Raw genomic sequence first — 22,037 nt, 5'->3', positions numbered from 1 at the left:
CATTGAAGGAGACAGTGGTAAGTCCCAATTGCTAGATTCCAAAACTGTTAACCTGTATCCAAGGTTAAAATGAAGGTTGTATCGAAGGAGGTAGTACAGCAATTCTAGAGGGACCTGTAGAAAACAAGATAGCTCTTTCAGTAGACTAATAAAATACTGAATATGCTTCTGTATGAGCTTTGGTCGGACCAAGATTGGATCTGATTCTCCTGGTCCTACTTGATTTCTAAGGAGAATATAAAATCACCAATAATGTGGGCCTTCTGGGAAGCCTATGGGGACTGGAAGTGAGAGCACTGTACTGTGCCAGTTCTCCTCCTTCTTCTGAAGTAATTTCACTTGATGTAGGTAGGTGGAAAGAGATTTAGCCTAAGGCCTTTGCTATTCAGGGTTTCACAGTCTGATGTCAACATTAGGTTGCTAAGTGATAATATCCATCAGCATAGGCTAAGACATTACCAGTATGCAGATGACACTGAGTTATATATACAATCCCCGCCTACATGAATAGGCAATGCTGCATAGCTCCTATCTATTGGTGTTAAGTATATGGATGGAAAGGAGCAGGCTTAGGTTCAGGCCTACAAAGAATGAGTGGTTTGCTTTCAAAGTCTTTCCAGTTTAAGGGATTTACCATCTTGAATTCTTGATGGGTTTGCATTTTCCCAAGGTGGCATTCTGAGGCTCCAACCTAATGAACAGATGGCAGCCATGGTCATGAGGATCTTTACACAAATCCATCTTGCATTCCAATGACAACCTTTCCTGGACTGAGAGATCCTCATAATCACTCATGTCTTAATAGCTTCCAGTTTGGAGAACTGCAATATACTTCCCTTTGATGATCACTTGGAAATTTCAACTGAACTAGAATGCAGTTGTATAAATAACTATAGGCATTCCACATTTTGTCCATGTAGTATCTCTGCTCTTCTTCAAAGCACCAGGCTACAACAGGGCTTCAAGGTGCAATTCAAGATGCTTATGGTTACCAATAAAGTCTTTCACAGATTAGGATCTGGTTACCTATGGGACTGCATTTCCTTTGACATTTTTGCCTTACCAGTAAGATCTAATAGAATTGTACAGCACTGTCATCTCATGGGACTTAAGAAAAGTACCTCCTGTGAAACAGACTTCCCTAAGGCCCATATGGCTCCACCCCATTGTGCTTTTATAAAGTTGATTAAGCAGGCTTGACGTGATCCACTCCCTGATAGCATATCTTGATTTTATGACTGAATGACTTTTCATTTTCCTTATGTGGCTGAACAAACAGAATAACAGAGTTGAAAGAAGTCTTCGGAGGTCTTCTAGTCCAACCTGCTGCTCAAGCAAGAGACCTTATACCATTCCAGACAAGTGGTTGTTCAATCTCTTCTTAAAAGCCTTCAGCGATGGAGTACCCACAACTTTTGAAGGCAAGCTGGTCCACTGGTTAATTGTTCTCACTATTAGGAAATTTCTTCTTAGTTCTAGGTTGCTTCTCTCCTCGATTCGTTTCCATCCATTGTTCCTTATCTTGTCTTCTGGTGCTTTGGAAAATAGGTTGACCCCCTCTTCTTTGTGGCAGCCCATCAAATATTGGAACACTGCTATCATGTCACCCCCTAATCCATCTTAGATTATATATTACCACTGTTTTACATTATATATTACTATATCACTCTAAATAATAATATATATGATAATGTAATTACCGTATTTTTTGCAGTATAAGATGCACTTTTTTCCCTCCTAAAAGAGGCTGAAAATTTGGGTGCTTCTTACACTCTGAATGTAGCTTTTTTGAAGCTTTTTTTCAGCCCTAACGAGGCACTAGTGAGTGAAGCGATCTCCGTGGTTTGCCTGCTTTTCTCATTGCTTCTCTCTCCAAAGATCATTTGTGCTTTAGAAGCTGTTTTTTATCCCCAAGCAGGGGATAAAACGCATGCACGCTCAAAACCAGCAAACTAATGTGCTTAAGCTGACCAGACTAAGGACCCTAGCCAGATGAATACCTGGTAGGCAGATTCCCCCCCCCTTTTCCTCCCCAAAAAGTAAGCTGCGTCTTATATTCCGGTGCGTCTTATACTCCGAAAAATACGGTATATCAGAATATTATATATATACATATATGTACATATACATATACATATACATATACATATATATATATATATAAATTATATATAGATAATATTTGTATTATTATTATGTATTAATAATATATATCACTCTTTTACATTATATATTACCACTCTTTCGGTTCTTTTATTATTTTTTCTTCGGTTGTCTTTAAAGAATGAGCTGGACAGAATTATTTCTCAGAATAAGACTGTACTCAAATCGATCAATGAGTCAATCAAGTGTGGTCTATGGATGGTCTGGTCTAAAGCTCTACTTTTTAAGGCTGGGAAATACATAGGATGTAGACGCCACAGGGAATAGCCTTGAAGGACAAAAGAAAGAATGACTACCAAGGCAATAATAAGATAAATTGAGCATGGCTAAGAAAAGAACTTGAGAAAATGTCTCAACAAGCCCCTCTCTGGTTCACCTGAAGATAAAATGAGGGAGGGGGGAAGCATATTCAAGTTTAAAATTCTGTAATTATAGCTGGTACAATAAAAGTCATATATTTATATGACATTTGTTTCTTAGTCAGGTCTACTTTGTAGGGCTGACACAGAATTTATAAACATTACATCAGAATGTGTATTGGCAGACACAGTTCAGCAAAATTCCAATTAATTTTGGCTTTTTTGGGTTACAGAGGCTGAGCTCGCATTTTTTTGCTTTGTTTGTTCCAATCTGATCTGAAATGACTTTCTATATAGCTTAATAAGTAAGACCAAATATATGTTTATTCAAGAATTTATTAGATCACGCTAGCCAGGTCTCCTATATAGTTAGATATCCATGTAAATATTAGCCTAATACAGTAATGTTTATGCACCTTTTATTAGCTCTGAATAGCCAACTTTTCCTGTCCAAGAAAAGTGAGCATGGCTAAGAAAAGATTCCTTCACTTCTAAATTGCTCTTTACTTGGGGCTCTCTTTGAAAACTCTACAATTTTCCCATATGCAAAATGCAGCTGATTAGTTATTTGCAGAGTCTAAGTGTTACAATGAATTTGTAAAAGCTGTATTAGTCAATGTGTCTCCAACCCAAACAAAATTGCTAACACTTTTTAAAATTCTTATAATGCAGAGCATAAAGTTATTTGAATTAGATCCTGTGAGTATATGAACTCTTGAGAGTGATTATGGTATCCTATTCATAAGCCTACTAGGAAGGTGGATCAGGATCAATTTTTCTTACTTGCATTTACTTTACTAAGTAACTCTTTTATAGCTATTAAGTCCTCACTTATCTCACAGAAAAAGAAAGAAAGAAAACAAAAATATGCCACTCGGGAGGATATTTGGCAAGGATGGAACTCTTACAAAGGCAGCACCACAATCCCAACACACACAAAGAATAGAAAGGTTTTGTATGCCTTCTATTTTACCATAAATTATCTACCTTTTATTATTTTCACAAGTTGCAAGCACTGAATTTGCAAGCACTTTAGAATGCTAATTATAAAGCTTACTGAGTCTTGGTTGCGCAGTGGTTAGAGTGCAGTACTGCAGGCTACGTCTGCTGACTGCAATTTGGCAGTTCAAATCTCACTAGGCTCAAGGTTGACTGCCTTCCATCCTTCCGAGGTGGGTAAAATGAGGACCCAGATTGTTGGGGGCAATATGCTGACTCTGTAAACTGCTTAGAGAGGGCTGTAAAGCACTGTAAAGCAGTATATAAGTCTAAATGCTATTGCTATTACTAATAAAATATCCCCATGCATGCCACAATCTTGTGTTAAAAACATCACAGAAAACTCTTGTTTGCATTATTTGCTAGTATTTTATATTATAAATCATATGAGATTGTGTTTTACTCTTTCTGAAAATAGTAATAAAATACTTATTATTCAAAATAAATAAAGACTTCAAGGCCAAAAGTAGCAGTAGTAAATTATTAATAATCTGCAGTACATATTATTTAATTCTTTAGGCAGTGAAAAAATGTCACAAGAATAACATCAATTATCCATCTTTGTAAGGTAGTAATTATTCCCACATTTCGAATCAGCTCATCCAAAAAGAGGATTAAAGAAATTTATTTAAAGATGAGAGTATTCTTATACTGAAAGCATAAGAGTATTAAGCTTTTATTCTAAGCGCTGCTGATTATTGCATTAAAAGATATATCAATCCCTGATAGAAAATTGATCAGTAGAAGGTTCTTTTATATTTGAGAAACTATAACATAAGGTATTATCCAAGATTTGACTGCTATTAGTTGATTGCTATTAGCTGTTTAGGTACAATTTAAATGACTAGTGTGAATATCTCAAATGTATAGCACATCAGTCTGCACATTTCATATGCAGATTTGATTTCTTGTGCTAGCAAAAGCAGCAAGAGAAACTAGAAACGCTGCTTTGTTTAGGATTGTATGCAATTCAATACCCCTGACTTGTTTTCCCCTAGTAAGCAGCTATAAACTCACTTGATAAACAGGAATCTGTTATGTTCAATTATTGACACAGGTAGAAAGAACTAAGCAGCCCAAATGTGTGCACAAAATTATCTGTTGAATAATGATTTGATTCAGTTCATCCTATTTTATTTATATATTTAGATTTAATCAATCTAAGGCTGTCTAACTCAAGCACTGTGATTCTAGATGACGTACAATAGAAAAGTGATAAACCAGGGGGAAAAAAATCCAAACAACATAAAACAAGCACAATTGACATACTGCTTCCCACTAGAACAGGGGTCCTCAATCCCTGGGCCGTAGCCTATTCACAACTGGATGCGCGAGTGGCAAGCCAGCCCACATGCACAGCTCTACTTCACCCTCTAAATCCTTCAACTAGACCAGTGATGGCTAACATTTTCCGGACTGAGTGCCCATGCCCAACCCCCCAAATGCAATGCGTCATGCCAAGCAGCATCCCGCCCCCGTACATGTCCCACACATGCACGCACGCTCCCCCGCATGTGCCCTGTTCCCCGTGCATGCGTGGCAGAGACCCGACAACCTGCTGGCTGGCGGAAGGCACATGCGCGGCAGAGATGAACTGGGGTGACAGCTCACATGCCCACAGAGAGGGAGCTGCGTGCCACCTATGGCACGCGTGCCATAGGTTCGCCATCATGGAACTAGATATTAACAATCCAGTATCTCCTTACAGAATCCCTTTACTCTCCTCAGCTATTGACACAGACCACGCAGAGATATCTATCCTAATGTATTGAACGATTGACTGGTGGAGAGGAGCTGCAACTACAGGACCCTGGTACCAGTCCAGTCCAGTCCAGTCCTGTGTCTACCACAGCAAAACCTCTCCCTAATTATCCCAACAGGTAGGCCATCCATGTTCCAGTTCTGTAGATTTATCGATTCTATCTTTTTATGCAGATTAGCCTGTTGGATACTAGTTTGAAAAGTAATAAACTTGCAGTTGCGGGACTATCATAATGAAGCCTGTAAGTCCCCTTGCAGCTGCCCAGATGTAATTTGAGCTTATCTCCAAACATATTAATAGAGAACCTGTGTTGATAATATAGCTTTTCCTGCCTTGATTCAATATTTGCCAAATGCAATGGAGGTGCCTAGATGAATTGTGGCTGCCAATCCATTTCACAACAGCCCAACATCCTTAAGTAGAACAAGTTGCTAATCTACAGAACTGATGAAAAAAGTTCTAACGAATTCATCCATTTATTACATTATTCCAGGGGCGTCAAACTCAAGGAACTTAGATCTGGCCGATGGAGCCGCCCTGGAAACAGTGAAGGACCAGCCCATGGTGCCTCTGCCAGCGAAAACGGAGCTTCGTTTTCCCTGGCAGAGGGTCGCAGGAGGCCGTCGCAGTCAAAAACACAGCCCTCCCAAGCTCCATTTTCACTGGCAGAGGGCTGCAGGAGGCTGTTGCAGCTGAAAACCCTGATGCGGCCCTCAATTGAGTATGACACCCCTGAATTAGTCAATGGGGGGCAGAGTAGACAATAAGTGCACAAGAAAAATTATTTTGAAAGAAATAGTTTCTTCTTTCCATACTATTTGAACATGAAGTTCAAAAAAGGTGTAGCAGTAGAACAAAAATGTAGGCTTTGGTTTGAAGGCAACTTTGAATGAATTCCAAGAATAGTGCAAGAAAAAAGTTCTTCATAAAAGTCGGGTATTTTATTTATTAGCTATTATTTATATGCTACTGAGTTGCACAACACTATATGCCCTACAAGGTGCAAGAATAACCCAATTATAAAAATCAGTATCACGTTAACATCTTTAAACCTATATAAGTATTTATCTTCAGCTACGAATTTCCTTCACTGAGAGGCCCATGGAAAAGGACTATTTTAACCCTCTTCTGAAAGAATAAAACAGCAGGACCTAACATGATCTCAGGAGGATAGCTGTTACAAAGTGAGGGGGCTGACAATAAGAATACCATTCTCTGGGTCCTGACCCCGCTCATCCTAGATAGGCACTCACAGCATCCTTTTTTGTCTAAATCAGCATTTATTAGCCATGACAAATTTAAGATATGTGGACTTTAATTTCCATATTTCCTAGGATAGCATGCTGGCTGGGGAATTCTGGGAGTTGAAGTGCACACATCTTAAACTTGCGAAGATTGAAAAACACTGGTCTAGATTGTGTAGAGCAGGCAGATTCTGGAGAAGATAGTCCCCAAAATAAGCATTTTTTTCTTTAACTTTTGAGTTCTTTAGCAAAGCTGGTTTTTAGAGCATTTGTTTTACTTAAAACATTTTTCATAGTGTTATTCTAAACATTTCTGCAAACATAAAGGCCATGCATCCTTATTCATACATGTGCACTGTTTGGAATTCAATGAGCAAGTATGTTTTCCTAGACTAATGCTCATTGTACAGAAGGAAACCATAAAGAAATGACTTGCATTGTGAAAGTGATTTGCAGCAAAGGAACAGCAAGTATTTTTTAATCAAGGTTGACTTCTGGTAACAACACAGATATTTTCACAGTTTTTGAATATAGGTAATCCTCGGGTTATGAGCGTTCCCTTTGCGAACGTTCAAAGTTATATGATAAGCACCCCTAGCATTTACGAACAACTCCCGAAACTATGAATCTTGCAGCACCATGGCAATTGTTCTGCAATATTCGTCCTGCACATTTTGGACAGCAACATGCCAGGCAAGGCCTCTGGACACCCGAACGGAGCTTCTGAGCGGTGGATCTTCCCCTCAGAATCTGCATTTTGGCCGACAATGTGTGGGTGAGGCTCTGCAGAGGCCCAAACGGAACTGCAGAGGGGCGCATGCAGCTGAGAGGCTGGAGAGGAGGCTGCTTGATAGATCTTCACAAATGACCTGGTGCAGCAGGTTGGGTGGGATGCGTGAAAGCAATTATGGGGAGCATGAGGTATTTCAGTGGGTCAGGGAAGCCTTGGGTGCTCTTAGGCAGGTGGCCTGTTCCATCACTAGGCCCCCCGTGGCGTTCCCCACTCTGAAATACCCCGTGTGCACTTAATGAGCCTTGTATTCGATTAGTGAATGTGTGGGCAAAAGGAGGGAGTGATCCCATTCAAGGTACAAGATTCACTCCCACGAATCCTCGGGTTACAAATGGAATGGGCAGGCTCCATTCCATTCGTAAGTTGAGGACTATCTGAAGTGATTTGCCATTAATTTTCTTCAACCCAGCCTGCAGCCCTGGGATTTTCTGGTTTCTATTACCCTGTTTCCCCCCAAATAAGACATCCCCTGATAATAAGCCCAATCGGGCTTTTTGAGCGCATGGCAATAAGGCCAAGCGCTTATTTCAGGGTTCAAAAAAATGTAAGACAGGGTCTTATTTTTGGGGAAATACAGTATCCAAGTACTAAGAAGCTCTGACTATTTAAATGTATGGTTTTCTTTAAAAAAATCAGATTAGACGCTGCACTTGCTGACAATTTGTGCCGGATCCAGGCAAGGAGAACATTTTTCTCATACAAAAAATAAATCTTAATACCTCAACATACATTGATGATCATTAGTTCAGACAGAAAGCAAAGGGTGGACACCATACTAATGGCCATTGAGCCCTAGTTCTAATTAAGTGATGCCAAAAGCAAGAATGAGTACTACGCTCCAACTGCTAGAATGCTCTACCAGCATAGTCTCAACCCATCTGGAGAATCTGATAGGGAAAGCCTAGACAGATTTTTGGACTAATCCAATAAGGCAACATTTGTGTTCTTAAGAGATTCACAGAAAATAAGAAATGTAATTTAAGTAATTGACAAGTCAAATATGCAAGTTATACTGAATATACTGAATACTGAATCCCTACCTAATAGGTTTTATGTTGTTTTTTTAAATAAAGAATGCAAAAACAGCTATGCTGTTTCTCTTGCCAAATATTGAAAAAAGTGACATATGAAATAAAAACACATATTCAAATAGACATTTGCCTCTAAATTAAACTTGAAAACAAACTATGAATACTTTATATCTAATATATTGTGCAAAACATTATCACTACATAAAAGCCTTATATCTATTTCTAATCCCCACTGTAGATCTACTTACCAAATCCCTGTGTAACACCCAGTTAGCATGTAGATAATGAATGCCATCTAAGATCTGATATAATAGAGATTTCACCATTCCCCGAGGTAACTGAACTGGCTTCTTGTTTGCTTTAGAAGCTCTGTGAAATTTTATTATGTGCTAAAAAAACCAAACATAATTAATCAGCATGAGTGGAAACAGTTTGATACAATGTTTCATTATAGCAAAAATGTCTGCTGTATTCATACTATATTCTGAGTTGGCATTTCTGAGATTAAAACAAGAAATACGTATATCACTTTGTAAGGGTTATACCCTTTTCATTTAATTTTGTACTCAACAGCTGAATTTTGATCTTAAATTTTATATATCTACAGCATATTTATATCTCTGTATCTTGTACATTACAATATATAAACCTTCCCAACAATACTTTCAAAGAATTGTTTCTAAATCTGTACTGCCTGAACATCTAGAACAGGAGTGTCAAACTCGATTTCATTGAGGGCCGCATCAGGGTTGTGTTTGACCTCGGGGGCGGGGGGCATGGCCGGGGTGGGCGTGACCAGGTCAACGTCATGTGTCGGGGGCATCTGTGGCAGCCTGAGCACTCTGCCAGTGAAAGCGGGCTCCCAAGCTCTGTTTTCATTTGTGACAGCCTTCTGCAACCCTTTGCCAGTGAAAACAGAGCTCGGGAGGGCCACATGCGGTCCTCCTGAGCTCTGTTTTCACTGGCAGAGGCACCGCGGGCCAGTCCTTTGCTGTTTCCAGGTCAGCCCCGTGGGCCAGATCTAAGCACCCCACGGGCCAGATCCATCCCCCGGACTTTGAGTTTGACACCCCTAATATAGAATATGCAGTATGGCTATAATTACACTAAATAACAAGAAAACGACAACTACACCAAGATCAGATTAAAACAATTTATTTCATAAACTTACATATATTCAATGTTTTCAATAATGGTATAGATCTATTTCTTATGGATATATAACCATTTCTCTACCAGAAGATGAGAATATTATTATGGCCATGCAATGTACTTGATGAGGCACTTTTGTCTTTCATAGCATGTCTAAAAGTCTAAAATATTTTAAACATTTTATTTCCCTTTGTCACTCCCTCCCACAAATGAGTTGCCATTTACTTTATCCAATTTGTGTTAATTTAGGGAAGAAAAAATATTTTCTTATCTGCTACATAGCCAAGTACCAATACAGAAGTGTCTCTAAAAAACATCTTGTGAAATCTTTAAGTATCTTACGGGAAAAAAATATTTGCAATGAATATTGCAATGAATGGCAATGAGGAAAGTTGTTTTGGACTTCTAGCCACTTTAAAACTGGACCTAATCCAAACTTATTTACCATATTTTTTGGAGTATACGACACACTTTTTTCCCTCCCAAAAGGGAGGGCTGAAGGCTGAAGGCTGAAAATTTGGCTGCATCTTATACTTCGAATATAGCTTTTTAGAAGTTTTTTCAGCCCTAATGAGGTGGTAGTGAGTGAAGCATCTCCGCTTCCCTGCTTTGCCTGCTCCCTCAGACTCTCAACTGTGAAGTTTTTTTCCAGCCCTAACAAGGCGCTAGAGAGTGAAGCGATCTCCATGGTTTGCCTGCTTTTCTCATTGCTTCTCTCTCCAAAGATCAGTTGTGCTTTAGAGCTGTTTTTTATTCCCAAGCAGGGGATAAAAACCAGCAAACTAACGTGCTTAAACTGACCAGACTAAGGACGCTAGCCAGATGAATACGTGGTAGGCAGATTTTTTTCTCCCCATTTTCCCCCCAAAAAACTAAGCTGGGTCTTTTACTCTGGTGCGTCTTATACTCTGAAAAACACAGTATTTAGAATCACACCCTTTCCCACATTTTTATACTCAGCATTTATAGTATTTACATTTAGAGTATCACTGAAAAGTATAGGGAAAAACTGATGACAATGGAGTGTCATGCTTAAATTGAGAAATGTTCGTAACAGTTGTTGCAACTGCTGATTGAAGCTCTATCACTTAGTATGCGGGTGTCAAACTCGATTGTGTCATGTGACATATCGTGGCGTTTTTGGCCTTTGCAGAGCCAGGGTGGGTGTGGCCTGCGCATGACGCATCTGGATGCCAGTTTGACATCCCTGACTTAGTAGGATAAACAATACTGATGAACATGCAAAGGAATAGGGCTTCAATTTGTAGCTGCACTTGCCATTTTATTGGCTAATCCACAAGCATCCTTACCCAAAGGTCATGTTCCGCATAGTCAAAAAGGAGCCATACTTTTCTGTCAGCATGAGACAGAAACACCTTTTGCAGAGAAATTACATTTGGATGCTTGAGTTCCCGCAACAGCTGTAAAACAAATACCGTAGACTAGAAAGATGTACAAACCAAAAATACAAACTGACAATTCTTTTTATAGCTTTAAAACAAATAAGCTTGTTTTTCAGGCTTAATCTGAAATCTTTTAATTCACAAAGGACCAAAAAAAGCCCAGTGTGGGATTCCTTTTAATTAAAGAATTCCTACCAGGTTTTTAAATTGGACTAACAGCTGGGTCAAACATACCTCCCTTAGGATACAGATATCATTAGTTAAATTTGAACTGAAGGGAACTTCCACAATTTAAAAAATGATGCAACTTTAACCCAAAACTTAACGGCATATAACTAAACCAAATATACTTTGTGGACCTGGATCTTTTACAACTTTTTATTATACATGTCAATCATAGAACAGTAACTCAAGAATCTGACAAATTGCTCAGTATATTATTCTTTATTAATATGTAGGCTACAGATGAAGATATGCAAAGTGGTTTATATTCTATATCACAAGTCATGCTTTACAATCATTCTTTTGTTCAATTGTCGATATTTATCTCTATATCTGTCATATCAATTTGTTCCTTATAAAAATGGACTTACAAAAATAGTAACTTTAAGCTAAAAGATTTAAGATTACTACTGAATGCTTCGTAATAGAAAAGCCAGAGGTAGCACGTTTAAAAAGTCTCTTTTGAAAAGTAGCCCTGTAAAAAAATACATATTTTTCATAAATATTATTTTAAAATAATGGCAACATAGTGACCTGAACAGTCTCAAAAAAGCCCTTTATTGTTTATACACTAAAAGCCCATCCCTTCACTTGTTCTTTGTTCAGTGGTAAAGACATATTTACAGATAAAGCTCTGTCTGTTTACTTTTTTCCTTTGTTCTTATTTTGTTCTGTAACTAAGGCAAAACAAAGTAGGGCAATTTACAAACAGAAAATTGCGTAAGAGTAATATTCCTTCTATTATACTCATGATCCTGTTCACATCACCTAACTACTATTCAAAGGTAATCTAAGGATGATGATAAAGTACCACCATAAGAAATAGATTGATCTTAAACATGCAGATGAAGAGGTTTTTCACATAACACAATTTTACTTTAACTCAAGCAAAGGTATCTTACATTAATTAAATTCATAATCTGTGTTTGCCCTAGTACAGTTTGTTACAACAGTCACCATCTATTTATGTAATTGACTCCTATTGATATTGAATTATAAAATCAGATTTTTTCCTAAGCTTATTTTGAAAATTGCTTCGACACAAAAACTGACCACTGTACTTTAACGACAATTTACCAATTGCTATGGTTTGTTACTGCAGGTAGTCCTTGATTTATGACAACTGAACCCAAAACTTCTGTGGTTAAGTGAGATACTTGTTAAGTGAGTTTTGCCCCATTTTATGACCTTTCTTGCCTCAGTTGTTAAGTGAATCATTGCAGTTGGTTAGTTAGTTAAGTCTATCTGGCTTTCCCATTGATTTTGCTTGTCAGAAGATTTCAAAAGGTGATCACATAACCTTCTGACACAGCAACGGTCATAAATATGAGCCAGTTGCTAAGCATCAAAATTTTGATCACATGATTATAAGGATGCTGCAAAGGTCATAACTGTGAAAATGGTCATAAGTCACTTTCTTCAGTATCATTATAACTTTGAATGGTCATTAAATGAACTGTTATAAGTCGAGGACTACCTGTGCACCTGAACTAGAAATAGCATTATGATCTACTTTATGATCTACTTTAAACAGACTTTTTCCCATCCTGTTGAAAAACAAGATGTACACTATCACAGCAACTGAATTAAAGTTAATATGAACACTAGTTTAGAACTGAAGTTACTTACAGCTATTTCTCTGCATGCAGACATAGAAATCCCAGTACCTTCAATTTGCTTCAGAGCATAATCTTTATCATCTTTCCTATGATACGGAAGAAAAAACAGCACAAAACCGCATTATAAATTCAAAAGAAGTCTTATAAGCAACATTTTGGGTAACACACTCAGTTAAATGTTCAAAACTATTTACATTCAAGTAAATGTTTGAAAAAAGATAAATACTAGGTAGGTTCAATTCAAATTATAATTTATATAATACATAGCCAAATCCACATAGCTAGCTGGATTGGAGCATGACCTTTATACGGCACATTTATTTTATTTGCTGTGCATAAATATAAGTTGAATGTACCGGAATCTTCAAGAATAAGTAAACACTTGAGTACAAATTCCATGAAATAAACAGCTTCAAAATTATTTTTAAATATGCTATCATCAACTAGAAATACAAATATAAGATACAGAATCTTACAAGCTAAACGTATTACTAAATATCTGTGTTTATGTATTTTCTTTGTATAAAACAATTTATCTTCCAAATACATCAGAAATTGATATATCATCAGAATAGCTAAAATGTAAACTTAAATATTTAACATGAATGCATAAGACTATACCAGTGTTGGTGAACCTTTTCGGCACTGAGTGCCAAAACGGGAACGTGCACACGTGCTGGAAACCGGAAGAGCAGATGATCTTTTGGTTTCCGGCGCATCTGGTCTTCTGGTGTGCATGTGGGTGTGAAGACCAGCTGTCCAGCGGGCATGCACTGGCTCTGCCTGGCCTTTCGGGGATCCTCCCACCCCCCTGCGGGTGTGGCGGGATATCCCCGACGATCCCGTTCTGCAGCTCGGACAAGGAAAATTGGGCAGGGAATGCAGCCTCCCTCCACTGGAAAGCTGGAACTGGAAAACCCGCATGTGCACTGGCCAGCTGGTCTTCATACCCATGTGCACCGGATGGCTGCTCTTTCGGTTTCTGGTGCTCCCACTGGCCTGCGCGCTGGAACCTGAAAGAGCAACAGGCAATGGCTTGCATGCCCGGAGAGACGGCTCTGCGTGCCACTTCCGGCATGCGTGCCATAGGTTCGCCATCACGACTATACAATCTATTTTCCCATTTCAAAATATATGTGATCTGTCCAAAACTGCCTTGACTGAATGGCTTAGAAATAAAAACAAAATTATACATGCAAGACTGATTTTGAAAAGTAAAGAATAAAAATTATCTTAGCAAAGTACATTTATTTTTCCCATTGTAGCAAACAGCTTTTAAAAGTACAACCATTTAACTTGACATAATGTGACATGAAATGTGTTGCACCAAGGGCAGGGAATGTAATCTAAAGGAAATTATCCATCTATTTTAGGAGGTTTGTATGCTCAATCCCATTTCTTTCCTACATGTTCTCTATATACAGCAGGGGTCCCCAACCCCCAGTCCGTGGACAGGTCCCAGTCCGCAGCTTGCCAGAAACCAGGCCGTGCAAACAAGTGAAGCCCCATCTGCGGGATTCAGGCAGCATATGAAACCACATCCCCTCCGATTCATGGGAAAACCTGTCTCCACCAAACTGACCTTAAGATAAAAAAATCAAGCAGAAATGTTTAGAAAAAATTAAGTAATATTCAACAAAGCTTTGACATCTCTCACTGATATCCTCTAAGTGATCTCCTCTCTTTTTCGCCTTGAAGAAATCTAGATCCTTCTCACAAATTTGCTGGAGGATTAAGATATCTTCTATAGTGCATTTTAACATATATGGAAAAATAACTAGAATAATTTCCTTCCCCATTTTGTTGACATAATCTTTCCTTTAACAGAAGTTGGTATGTACAAGAATAAACCAAGTCTGAACTGCAGTAAAATTGGAGAACTCTAAAACTTGGAATCTGTTCTAGGTGAGATTGTACTTTCTTTAAAGTAGATAGTTCTTGAGTTACAACAATAATTGGGACCAGAATTTCTTTGCTAAGTGAAATTGTTAAGTGTGACATGTGATCAATCAAGAGCAATCCTGGCAGTCCCCATTGCCATAATTAACCAAATCCAACCAGTCGTAAGGCAATTGTCCACCCCAATCCAAACCATTTGTCGTTTGGTCTCTCTCAGCCCTGAGCCTTTTAAGGTAAGGGACTGCCTCCTTTTCAATTCCCCCTCATCTGCCTATCTCTCCCCATCTCTGTCCTTTGACCACACTCTGTAGTGGCATTCCTTGGTGGCAGTGGCACTGGGGTTGAAGTAGAGTTCTGAGGCCTTCAACAATCTAGAGATTAAGGCACCAGGTCAGAAACAAGGAAAATATGAAAGCCAGTTTTGGGCGAGTCATTCTCTCTCAATCCAATTTACCTCACAGGGTTGTGGTGGGAAAATAGGAGGAGGAAGGAGTATTAAGATTGTTCATCATCATGAGTTATGTATAAAAATAACAAAGGTGGAATAAAAATATTGTTTTTAAAAAATCTAATCAGTCTCAGCTAGCCATCCCCACCCATGGGCCTCTACTTCAGCCCCAATGTTGAAGAATACTGTCCTCAAGATCTGTGCCATGACCAGCACTATAGCATATATGAGCCGCAGTGGTTAGAATGCAGTACTGCAGCTCGATTCTCACAGGCTGAAGCTTGACTCAGCCTTCCATCCTTCCGAGGTTGGTAAGAGGAGGACCCAGATTGTTGGGGCCAATATGCTGACTCTGCAAACTGCTTAGAGGGGGCTGTAAAAGCACTGTGAAGCGGTATATAAGTCTAAATGCTACTGCTATGCTATAAAGCCCAAGCCATCCCTGCCAACTCTGCATTCCACAGGTTTTGCTGCACCTTTGGCATTTTCCCATTGCTAACAAGGCATTCTCGGCCTGGCCCAATATCAGGCAACTGCTAGACATGGCAGACCTTCTTCCCAAAGCCACTCACATCATTCTCCACGTCATTCTTGTGATGCTTCAGAAAGCCTTTGGAAACCTTCTGAAGCCTTACAAAGCATTGCGATATTGTTGCACCCACCATTCTACAATGTGCAATGGCATTCTCAGTGTGCAGGTAATAATCTTGGTTGTATCATTTATTTATAAAGTTCACTAGAAAATAAATTTAAATCCTGTCACCGAGATAAGGAAATGGATGATTGGAAGCAAGCTACTAAGATTTCTGAACAAATTCCTTCTGATTTTTGGCTACCTTGGATACATGCCTGTCCTTCTATAAGTACATTAATCATGTACTGACTGTAAGCAAAAAGCAGGATTTTGAGTCCCATATACTTGTTATCACCAATCTGTAAAATCCTGCCCAAATGAATGAAGCATTAAGATTCACCAATGGGTTCCACAATAATTTGCCACACCCAATGCAGCCTGCAAGGCAACCTTGAGACTCCACTTGCAGAGTAAAGGCCAAGATTTTATGTGCAATAAAATCTACTTTTCTTCTTATCTAAATGTAACTGTAGTCTTAGGCTCCCTGGAACTGGGTGAGAATCATCTTTTGCATAACAATGCATCTTAAATTCTCTCCACTTTGTTAAGTACTCAGCAAAGAATGAGAGAGCCATTTGAGAACACATTCTGTGCGGTTAACAACCCTTGTCTATTGAGTGCTATTCTGTCTGCAGAGATTTTTCTCCCCCTGGCCTCTTATCCTGGGGACGTCTATTCCAAATTATTGGAGCCAAGACCAAATCTCTTAACCGCAATTTCTCTTATTATGAACACAATAGAACAAAACAACTCTGGTTCAATTATTGAGTCAGGCTCCCAGATACCTGAGCCAACAGCAGATTTTTCAACACCATCATTTTGTACCAGCATCTTTCTTGAATCTTGAATCCTCAATCAATATAAATACTGGCAATTAAAAGAGGTAGGGACAAAATAAGGAAGGTCCAAAATAAACGTAGCATTCTTCTTTCAAATCAAGAGGTGAAGTAAGGTCTTGTGTAATCCAGCCAATTGGATGCTACAATAATCTTAAATGTGACATCATGACGGCATGAGGCAAGAGCTTGGCCATCTCAGCTGTGAGGAATAACAGATTTTGCAAAAGTCCATTTATTTTCAGAAACCACTGGATCTCCTCTAGAATGCTATATTCCAAAGAGGGAATAGAATGTTCTGAGGTTCTTGGAAATTCCCAGTGATTTTGTGTTTCTCTAATTTTAATATGTATAAAATATAATTTAAAATTGTATAAGCTATCTGGAGAGGCACAGTGTAACAAGCAATGCAAAACTATTTCACATAAATAAATTCAATCTATGCGATAAAAAAAAAAGATGGGCGTAACAGGTGCAAGTTATGGGCATATATGAAATAGCAGTTACTATAATTGATCAGATTTGGAGCAGATCTGTTTTAAAAAGTGACCAGATTGCGGAAAATGACTGCATTGGCTACCAGTCTGCTTCTGAGTGCAGTTCAAGGTCATGATCTTTAAAGCCCTTGATAGCATAGCTCCAGGCTACCTGATGAATCAATTCGTTCTGCTAGGACAAGCCCGCCTCACTTATGCTGGCAGACAGGGTCTACTGTGGATCCCATCAAAGAACTCCCAAGTATTGGGATCCAGAAAGAGAGCTTTCTCTGCCATAACAACCCCCTCTTTGGAACATCCTATCTTCCTCTTTTCTGTAAAAGTCTGAAGACCTGATTCTGCCAGTTGGTCTCAGGACTCAATGGGGGAGTACCACACTGGAGGTGGCTACTAGATTGATAACAAACCCCACGAGAGGTGGGATTCACTTACCTTCCCTACCGGTTTGCAAATGTGAGCGTGCACGCCACCTCTGTGCATGCGCATGGCCTTCTGCGCATGCTCAGTAGTTATGCATTACATCTAAGTAGGTGGGCGGAGTCTCCCGCAGTCACCGCTACTGGTTCGTGCGATCCGGAGAGAACCGGCTGAATCCCACCACTGAACCCACCTTCCCACTCACTGCCTCCTTCCCCACCCGTCTTTCTTTTATTCTCACATCGCTGTATAATTGTTTTCTTTCATTGTTTATTCTATTGTTCGATTACTTTACTACTGTTTGTTTATACTTCTTTTCATTTCCCCATTGTTACTGTTGTAAGCCACCAAAGGAGACCCACAGTGAGATTGAACGCAAATAAATTTAACAAAGAAACAAATAAGTGGAAGATATTCTGTCCTCATCCACTGCCAGAGAATGAAGGGTGATGTGGTTGTTGCCCGAAGCTCGGAGATAAACAACTTAAAGTCAGTAAGATACAGGTCACTTCAATTCTAGGAGACCTCTCTGTATTCCTGCTATACTTTTCAAATTTTAAGATGAAGCCTTCTCTTCAATATCACAATGTGACAATACTTCTACAGTGGTTTTTTAAAAGTCTTTGTAAACATAAGACTATAGATGTAAGTCGTAGGTATTTTTAGAATTGTGTCTTGATATCTATGAAACTTGGATTTGCCAGCCTTCATAAAGTCAGTTTACTGCAGTGCTTCACTATGATAACAGTGAGCGCTCTAATCAGTATATCTATCATTTACTATGCACATCTCAATATCTTTTATCTTATCACTCTAATCTATGTACACTGTACTTCAGCATAACCTGGAATGACCAGAGTGCCCTTGCATTAGCTCATACCTCTCAGCCTCTAACTGAGGACACTAGCCACTTTTAACTATCCCTCCTTGGCTCATCACAGCATAAAGGAGGGCATCACAGCCTGAACAAAATAAAGCTGGTTTTATACTGTACATAGTGGGCAAAATAAATACTATGAACAAAATGTACCCTTTTCCTATCTTTTAGCTATGACCAAAATCAAATCTAATCCATCTCTTTGCTTAATTGTATCAGACCCAAATTGATTCTTCCTGCCCTCAAATATTTCCCCTGAAATCCTATTTAAATCAAAGCATAGAAGTTTCTTCTCCAGTTCACAGTACAGTCCAAGCCTTTGCAAGAAAACTGCAACCTAGATAAACCCTAACTCTTCCATCCTCCATCAAGTGATGACCTCAATATTCCATCTCCTTGGACTTTCTCACAAGGACATGGGTAGGTTCCCCAAACTGGCCAGCAAATCAGATCCCTGGGATTTTCCACTTTGTAGTCCTCAACATTTGTAAAAAATCTTTTGTTTTTCCATTGTTCAGGATCCCTCATTGTTATTATATATAATTAGGCACCCAACAGATAATTCCAATAAACGTGGTTGGAATTCCCTTCAGTGTTGTTCTCCTTTTTCAGACCAAATCCATGACATAAACATCATTTAAACAGATACCCTTCATGGAAATTAGTTCTTCACTCCCTAACAAAAAGAACATTCCTCTCTAACAGACTGATCTTGTTATTATACCTCTGAAGAAAGTAATCTCAACAAGGGTGAGACGAACCCGATTCCATAACATTGGCCAAAGAATAAGCTGACTTTGTATAAATATACAAAAGTATGAAGGCTATTGCTTAACGCATTGTAAGCCGCCCTGAGTCTCCGGAGAAGGGCGGCATATAAATCAAATTAAAAAAAAAAAAAAAAATTAAGAACTGCACAAAATTTACTTCACTGTCCTCTCTCAGCATAACTATTTTTACGAACATTGTAACAAAGAGCTAATATCTATATCAGTTATTTTTTTCTCCCTTTAAAACACCTTTCACTTATATATCATAAATTTCAGATTATAAGTTATTTTTAATATTTTCTTATTAATCTTCTAGTACCTTGGGACCTTCGCTTACTTTGGCTAAAAAGGAGATTTAATCTGGATGCAGAGTTTAATATAGTCTACAGACCTTGTTCCTTTAATTATATTTTCAAAAATTATTCATTTTTGTCTACATTCCTAATTTTTTTTAAAAAAAGAATCACATTTTATTAGTACAGTGATACCTTGGTACCCCTCATTAATTGATTCCAGGAGGTGCGAAGAGTATCAAAAACTCCTGATACTCTTGATACAAAAACTCTTGAGTGCCAAGCAATTTTTCCCATAAAGAATAATATAGTAAGTCAACAAGTTCTAGCTTGCACGTCAAGTACCAAACAAACGAAGAGTGAGTAATGGCACAAGATTTTTGCATCAAAATGTGTTGAGTACCAAGTTTCAAAGCCTCAGAGTACCAAGGTACCACTGTACATGATATGCCCATTTTTTTCCTATTTATTGCAGCAACTTTCAACTTTGGATTTAATTCCCTTTTTACAAAAGTTTTATATTGTTATTAAGTCAGAAAAATACGTATTATATTATATTATATTATAATCCAGGATACTGCACTTGTATGTAAGTGCTAATACAATAAGAAAGGTCTGGAGAAAAGTAAAGCATGGGGAAGGGGAGAATTGTTCAGTTCAGCTATAGTAAGATAATCCTACATTAAAAATAACAAAAAGAAATATACTTCCAAGGAACTGCAGCTGATATACAGGAAAATGAGAAAAAAACCTATTACTTTCCTTGTAATTACAGTATTGACATCCATGTAGACCATGGATGGTCAACTCAGAAGAATTATATATTATATTTAACTATTATCCTATTGAACAAAAATCTTGAAAGCTTGTGCTTCATACACTATGTAGTGATAGTTAATTAGATAAAATCTAATTTTTTTATTCATTCAATCAATGTATATGTCCACTTCTCTGACCATAAGGAGTCTGGGCAGCTAAGTATAGTTTAAAATACAGTAACATAACATAAAACAGAACTGACATGTTAAAAAAAAACCTACCAGAAACTGAACAAATTCATGGATTCTAATTGCTTGAGTGAATATTATATATTAAGTGACATAGAAAGAATAATTTGGCTCGTTTTGCACATTATGTAAAACCACTGGATTTTTTAGTTTTTATTTGTAATTCTCCTCCTGAACTCATGCACTGGAGTGTTGGCTGGCCTTTCGGAGCAGTCAGATAATAATTATAAAGGAAGTAGCCAAAACTGCTTCTTACCAGATTCACTGATGGAAAGCTTTATTGGAGCAAGTGGACAGAGTTATCTAATTCAGTCATTCATTATATTTACAATAACTCTTTTCTACTGTGGTGGTAGATTTAAATTAATACACGTTTCACTCACAAGTTATGCATCACTCAGAACTTATGATCTTTAGAGCCAAAATTGGTCCTCAATTGGCAGTTTGGCAATAGTATGTTTTAAAATATATATTCACATATTTCTCAACACAAAAATAATTTCTCCTGCCTAGCATTAAGCTTCCTAGCACTTCCCAAATTTTATTCATTGTTATCTCACTTACTTCCAATCTCAATTCAACCAAATATGTTTCCAAGCATTTTGTGTCCGTGCCTTCAAGTCATTGTTGACTCCTGGTGACTCCTTGGACTACTAGACCCTGCAGTTTTCTTGGCAAGATTTCAGAACTGCCTTCTTCCTATGGCTGAAAGAGAATGACCTGCCCAGGGTCACCCAGCTGGCTTTGTGCTTAAGGCAGGACTAGAACCCATGGTGTCCTGGTTTCTACTCAGTGCAAAATTTAGCCAAATAGATTTGCAAGCATATTGAATAAGAGTGAATTTTTTTCAATTTATTGATTAGCCCTTGGGCCATATCAAAGTGCAGAATTCCAGAAACAAATCATTACAAAAGTTTGGTAAAACAATTTAAATGAAATTGGAATAACGCACGATTTAAAATGAAATTAGAATAAAATACGATCTAAAATGAAATCGGAATAAAATACAATCATTTGAGATACAAATTGAATATGATTAAAATTATATTATAATGTCACCCCTGCATCTACCCAATCAGTCTTAAAACTATTATTAAAATTACATTATTAAATCAAATGATCTTTCCTACAATCTACCACATTCTGCTGCACCAACTTTGTCCTTTTTTCCATCAACTTTACCGCAAATTTGGCAATCCATTTCACCTAACAGACAATGTTGCAAGAAGCCCTCTTTAGATTTAGGGGTGTTGGTATAAAAGATCCTGCCCAGCTGATGTTCCCTCAAATCTGAGTATAGGAGGCAATCAAAAATTACATGGTACATTGTTTCAACTTCCCCCATCCCACATAAACAGACTCTTTCTCTTACAGGGATACTCTTATACCTACCCCAAAACATGTTTGTTTGAAGTTGCTCTAATCTCAATTTGGTAAAAAATCTCCTTATGACGGGAAATAAAGGCACAGTTAAATATTTTTCTATTTTAAAAATGTTTATTCGCTGATAACCAGGGGTAAACTTTTACTGCTGTAAATACAGGTTCAATTTTCGCCTGGAAGACCTTTAGCACTGGGATTAATGAAGAGTTTTCTCTAAAATAAATTTGTT

The 22,037-nt window shown here is 38.1% G+C and overlaps 1 protein-coding gene across 3 annotated transcripts in view; it reads right to left on the bottom strand.

Moving 5' to 3' along the window:
- Positions 1–22,037, bottom strand: part of CDK8 (cyclin dependent kinase 8) — a 52,397-nt gene that overhangs the window by 24,539 nt on the left and 5,821 nt on the right. For all 3 annotated transcript variants that reach the window (XM_034410625.3, XM_034410630.3, XM_087894719.1), the window contains exons 2-4: positions 12,758–12,833; positions 10,814–10,924; positions 8,600–8,740 (exon numbers count right to left, since the gene is read on the bottom strand). In XM_034410625.3, coding sequence (XP_034266516.1) covers positions 8,600–8,740; positions 10,814–10,924; positions 12,758–12,833 — 328 coding nt within the window. The remainder of the gene's footprint in view (positions 1–8,599; positions 8,741–10,813; positions 10,925–12,757; positions 12,834–22,037) is intronic.

This window comes from Pantherophis guttatus, chromosome 5, assembly GCF_059756535.1.
Source record: "Pantherophis guttatus breed Tessera chromosome 5, ASM5975653v1, whole genome shotgun sequence".
Lineage (NCBI taxonomy): Eukaryota > Metazoa > Chordata > Lepidosauria > Squamata > Colubridae > Pantherophis > Pantherophis guttatus.
The sequence above is the reverse complement of the archived record's forward strand: the minus strand, read 5'-3'. Positions and strand labels throughout refer to the sequence as shown.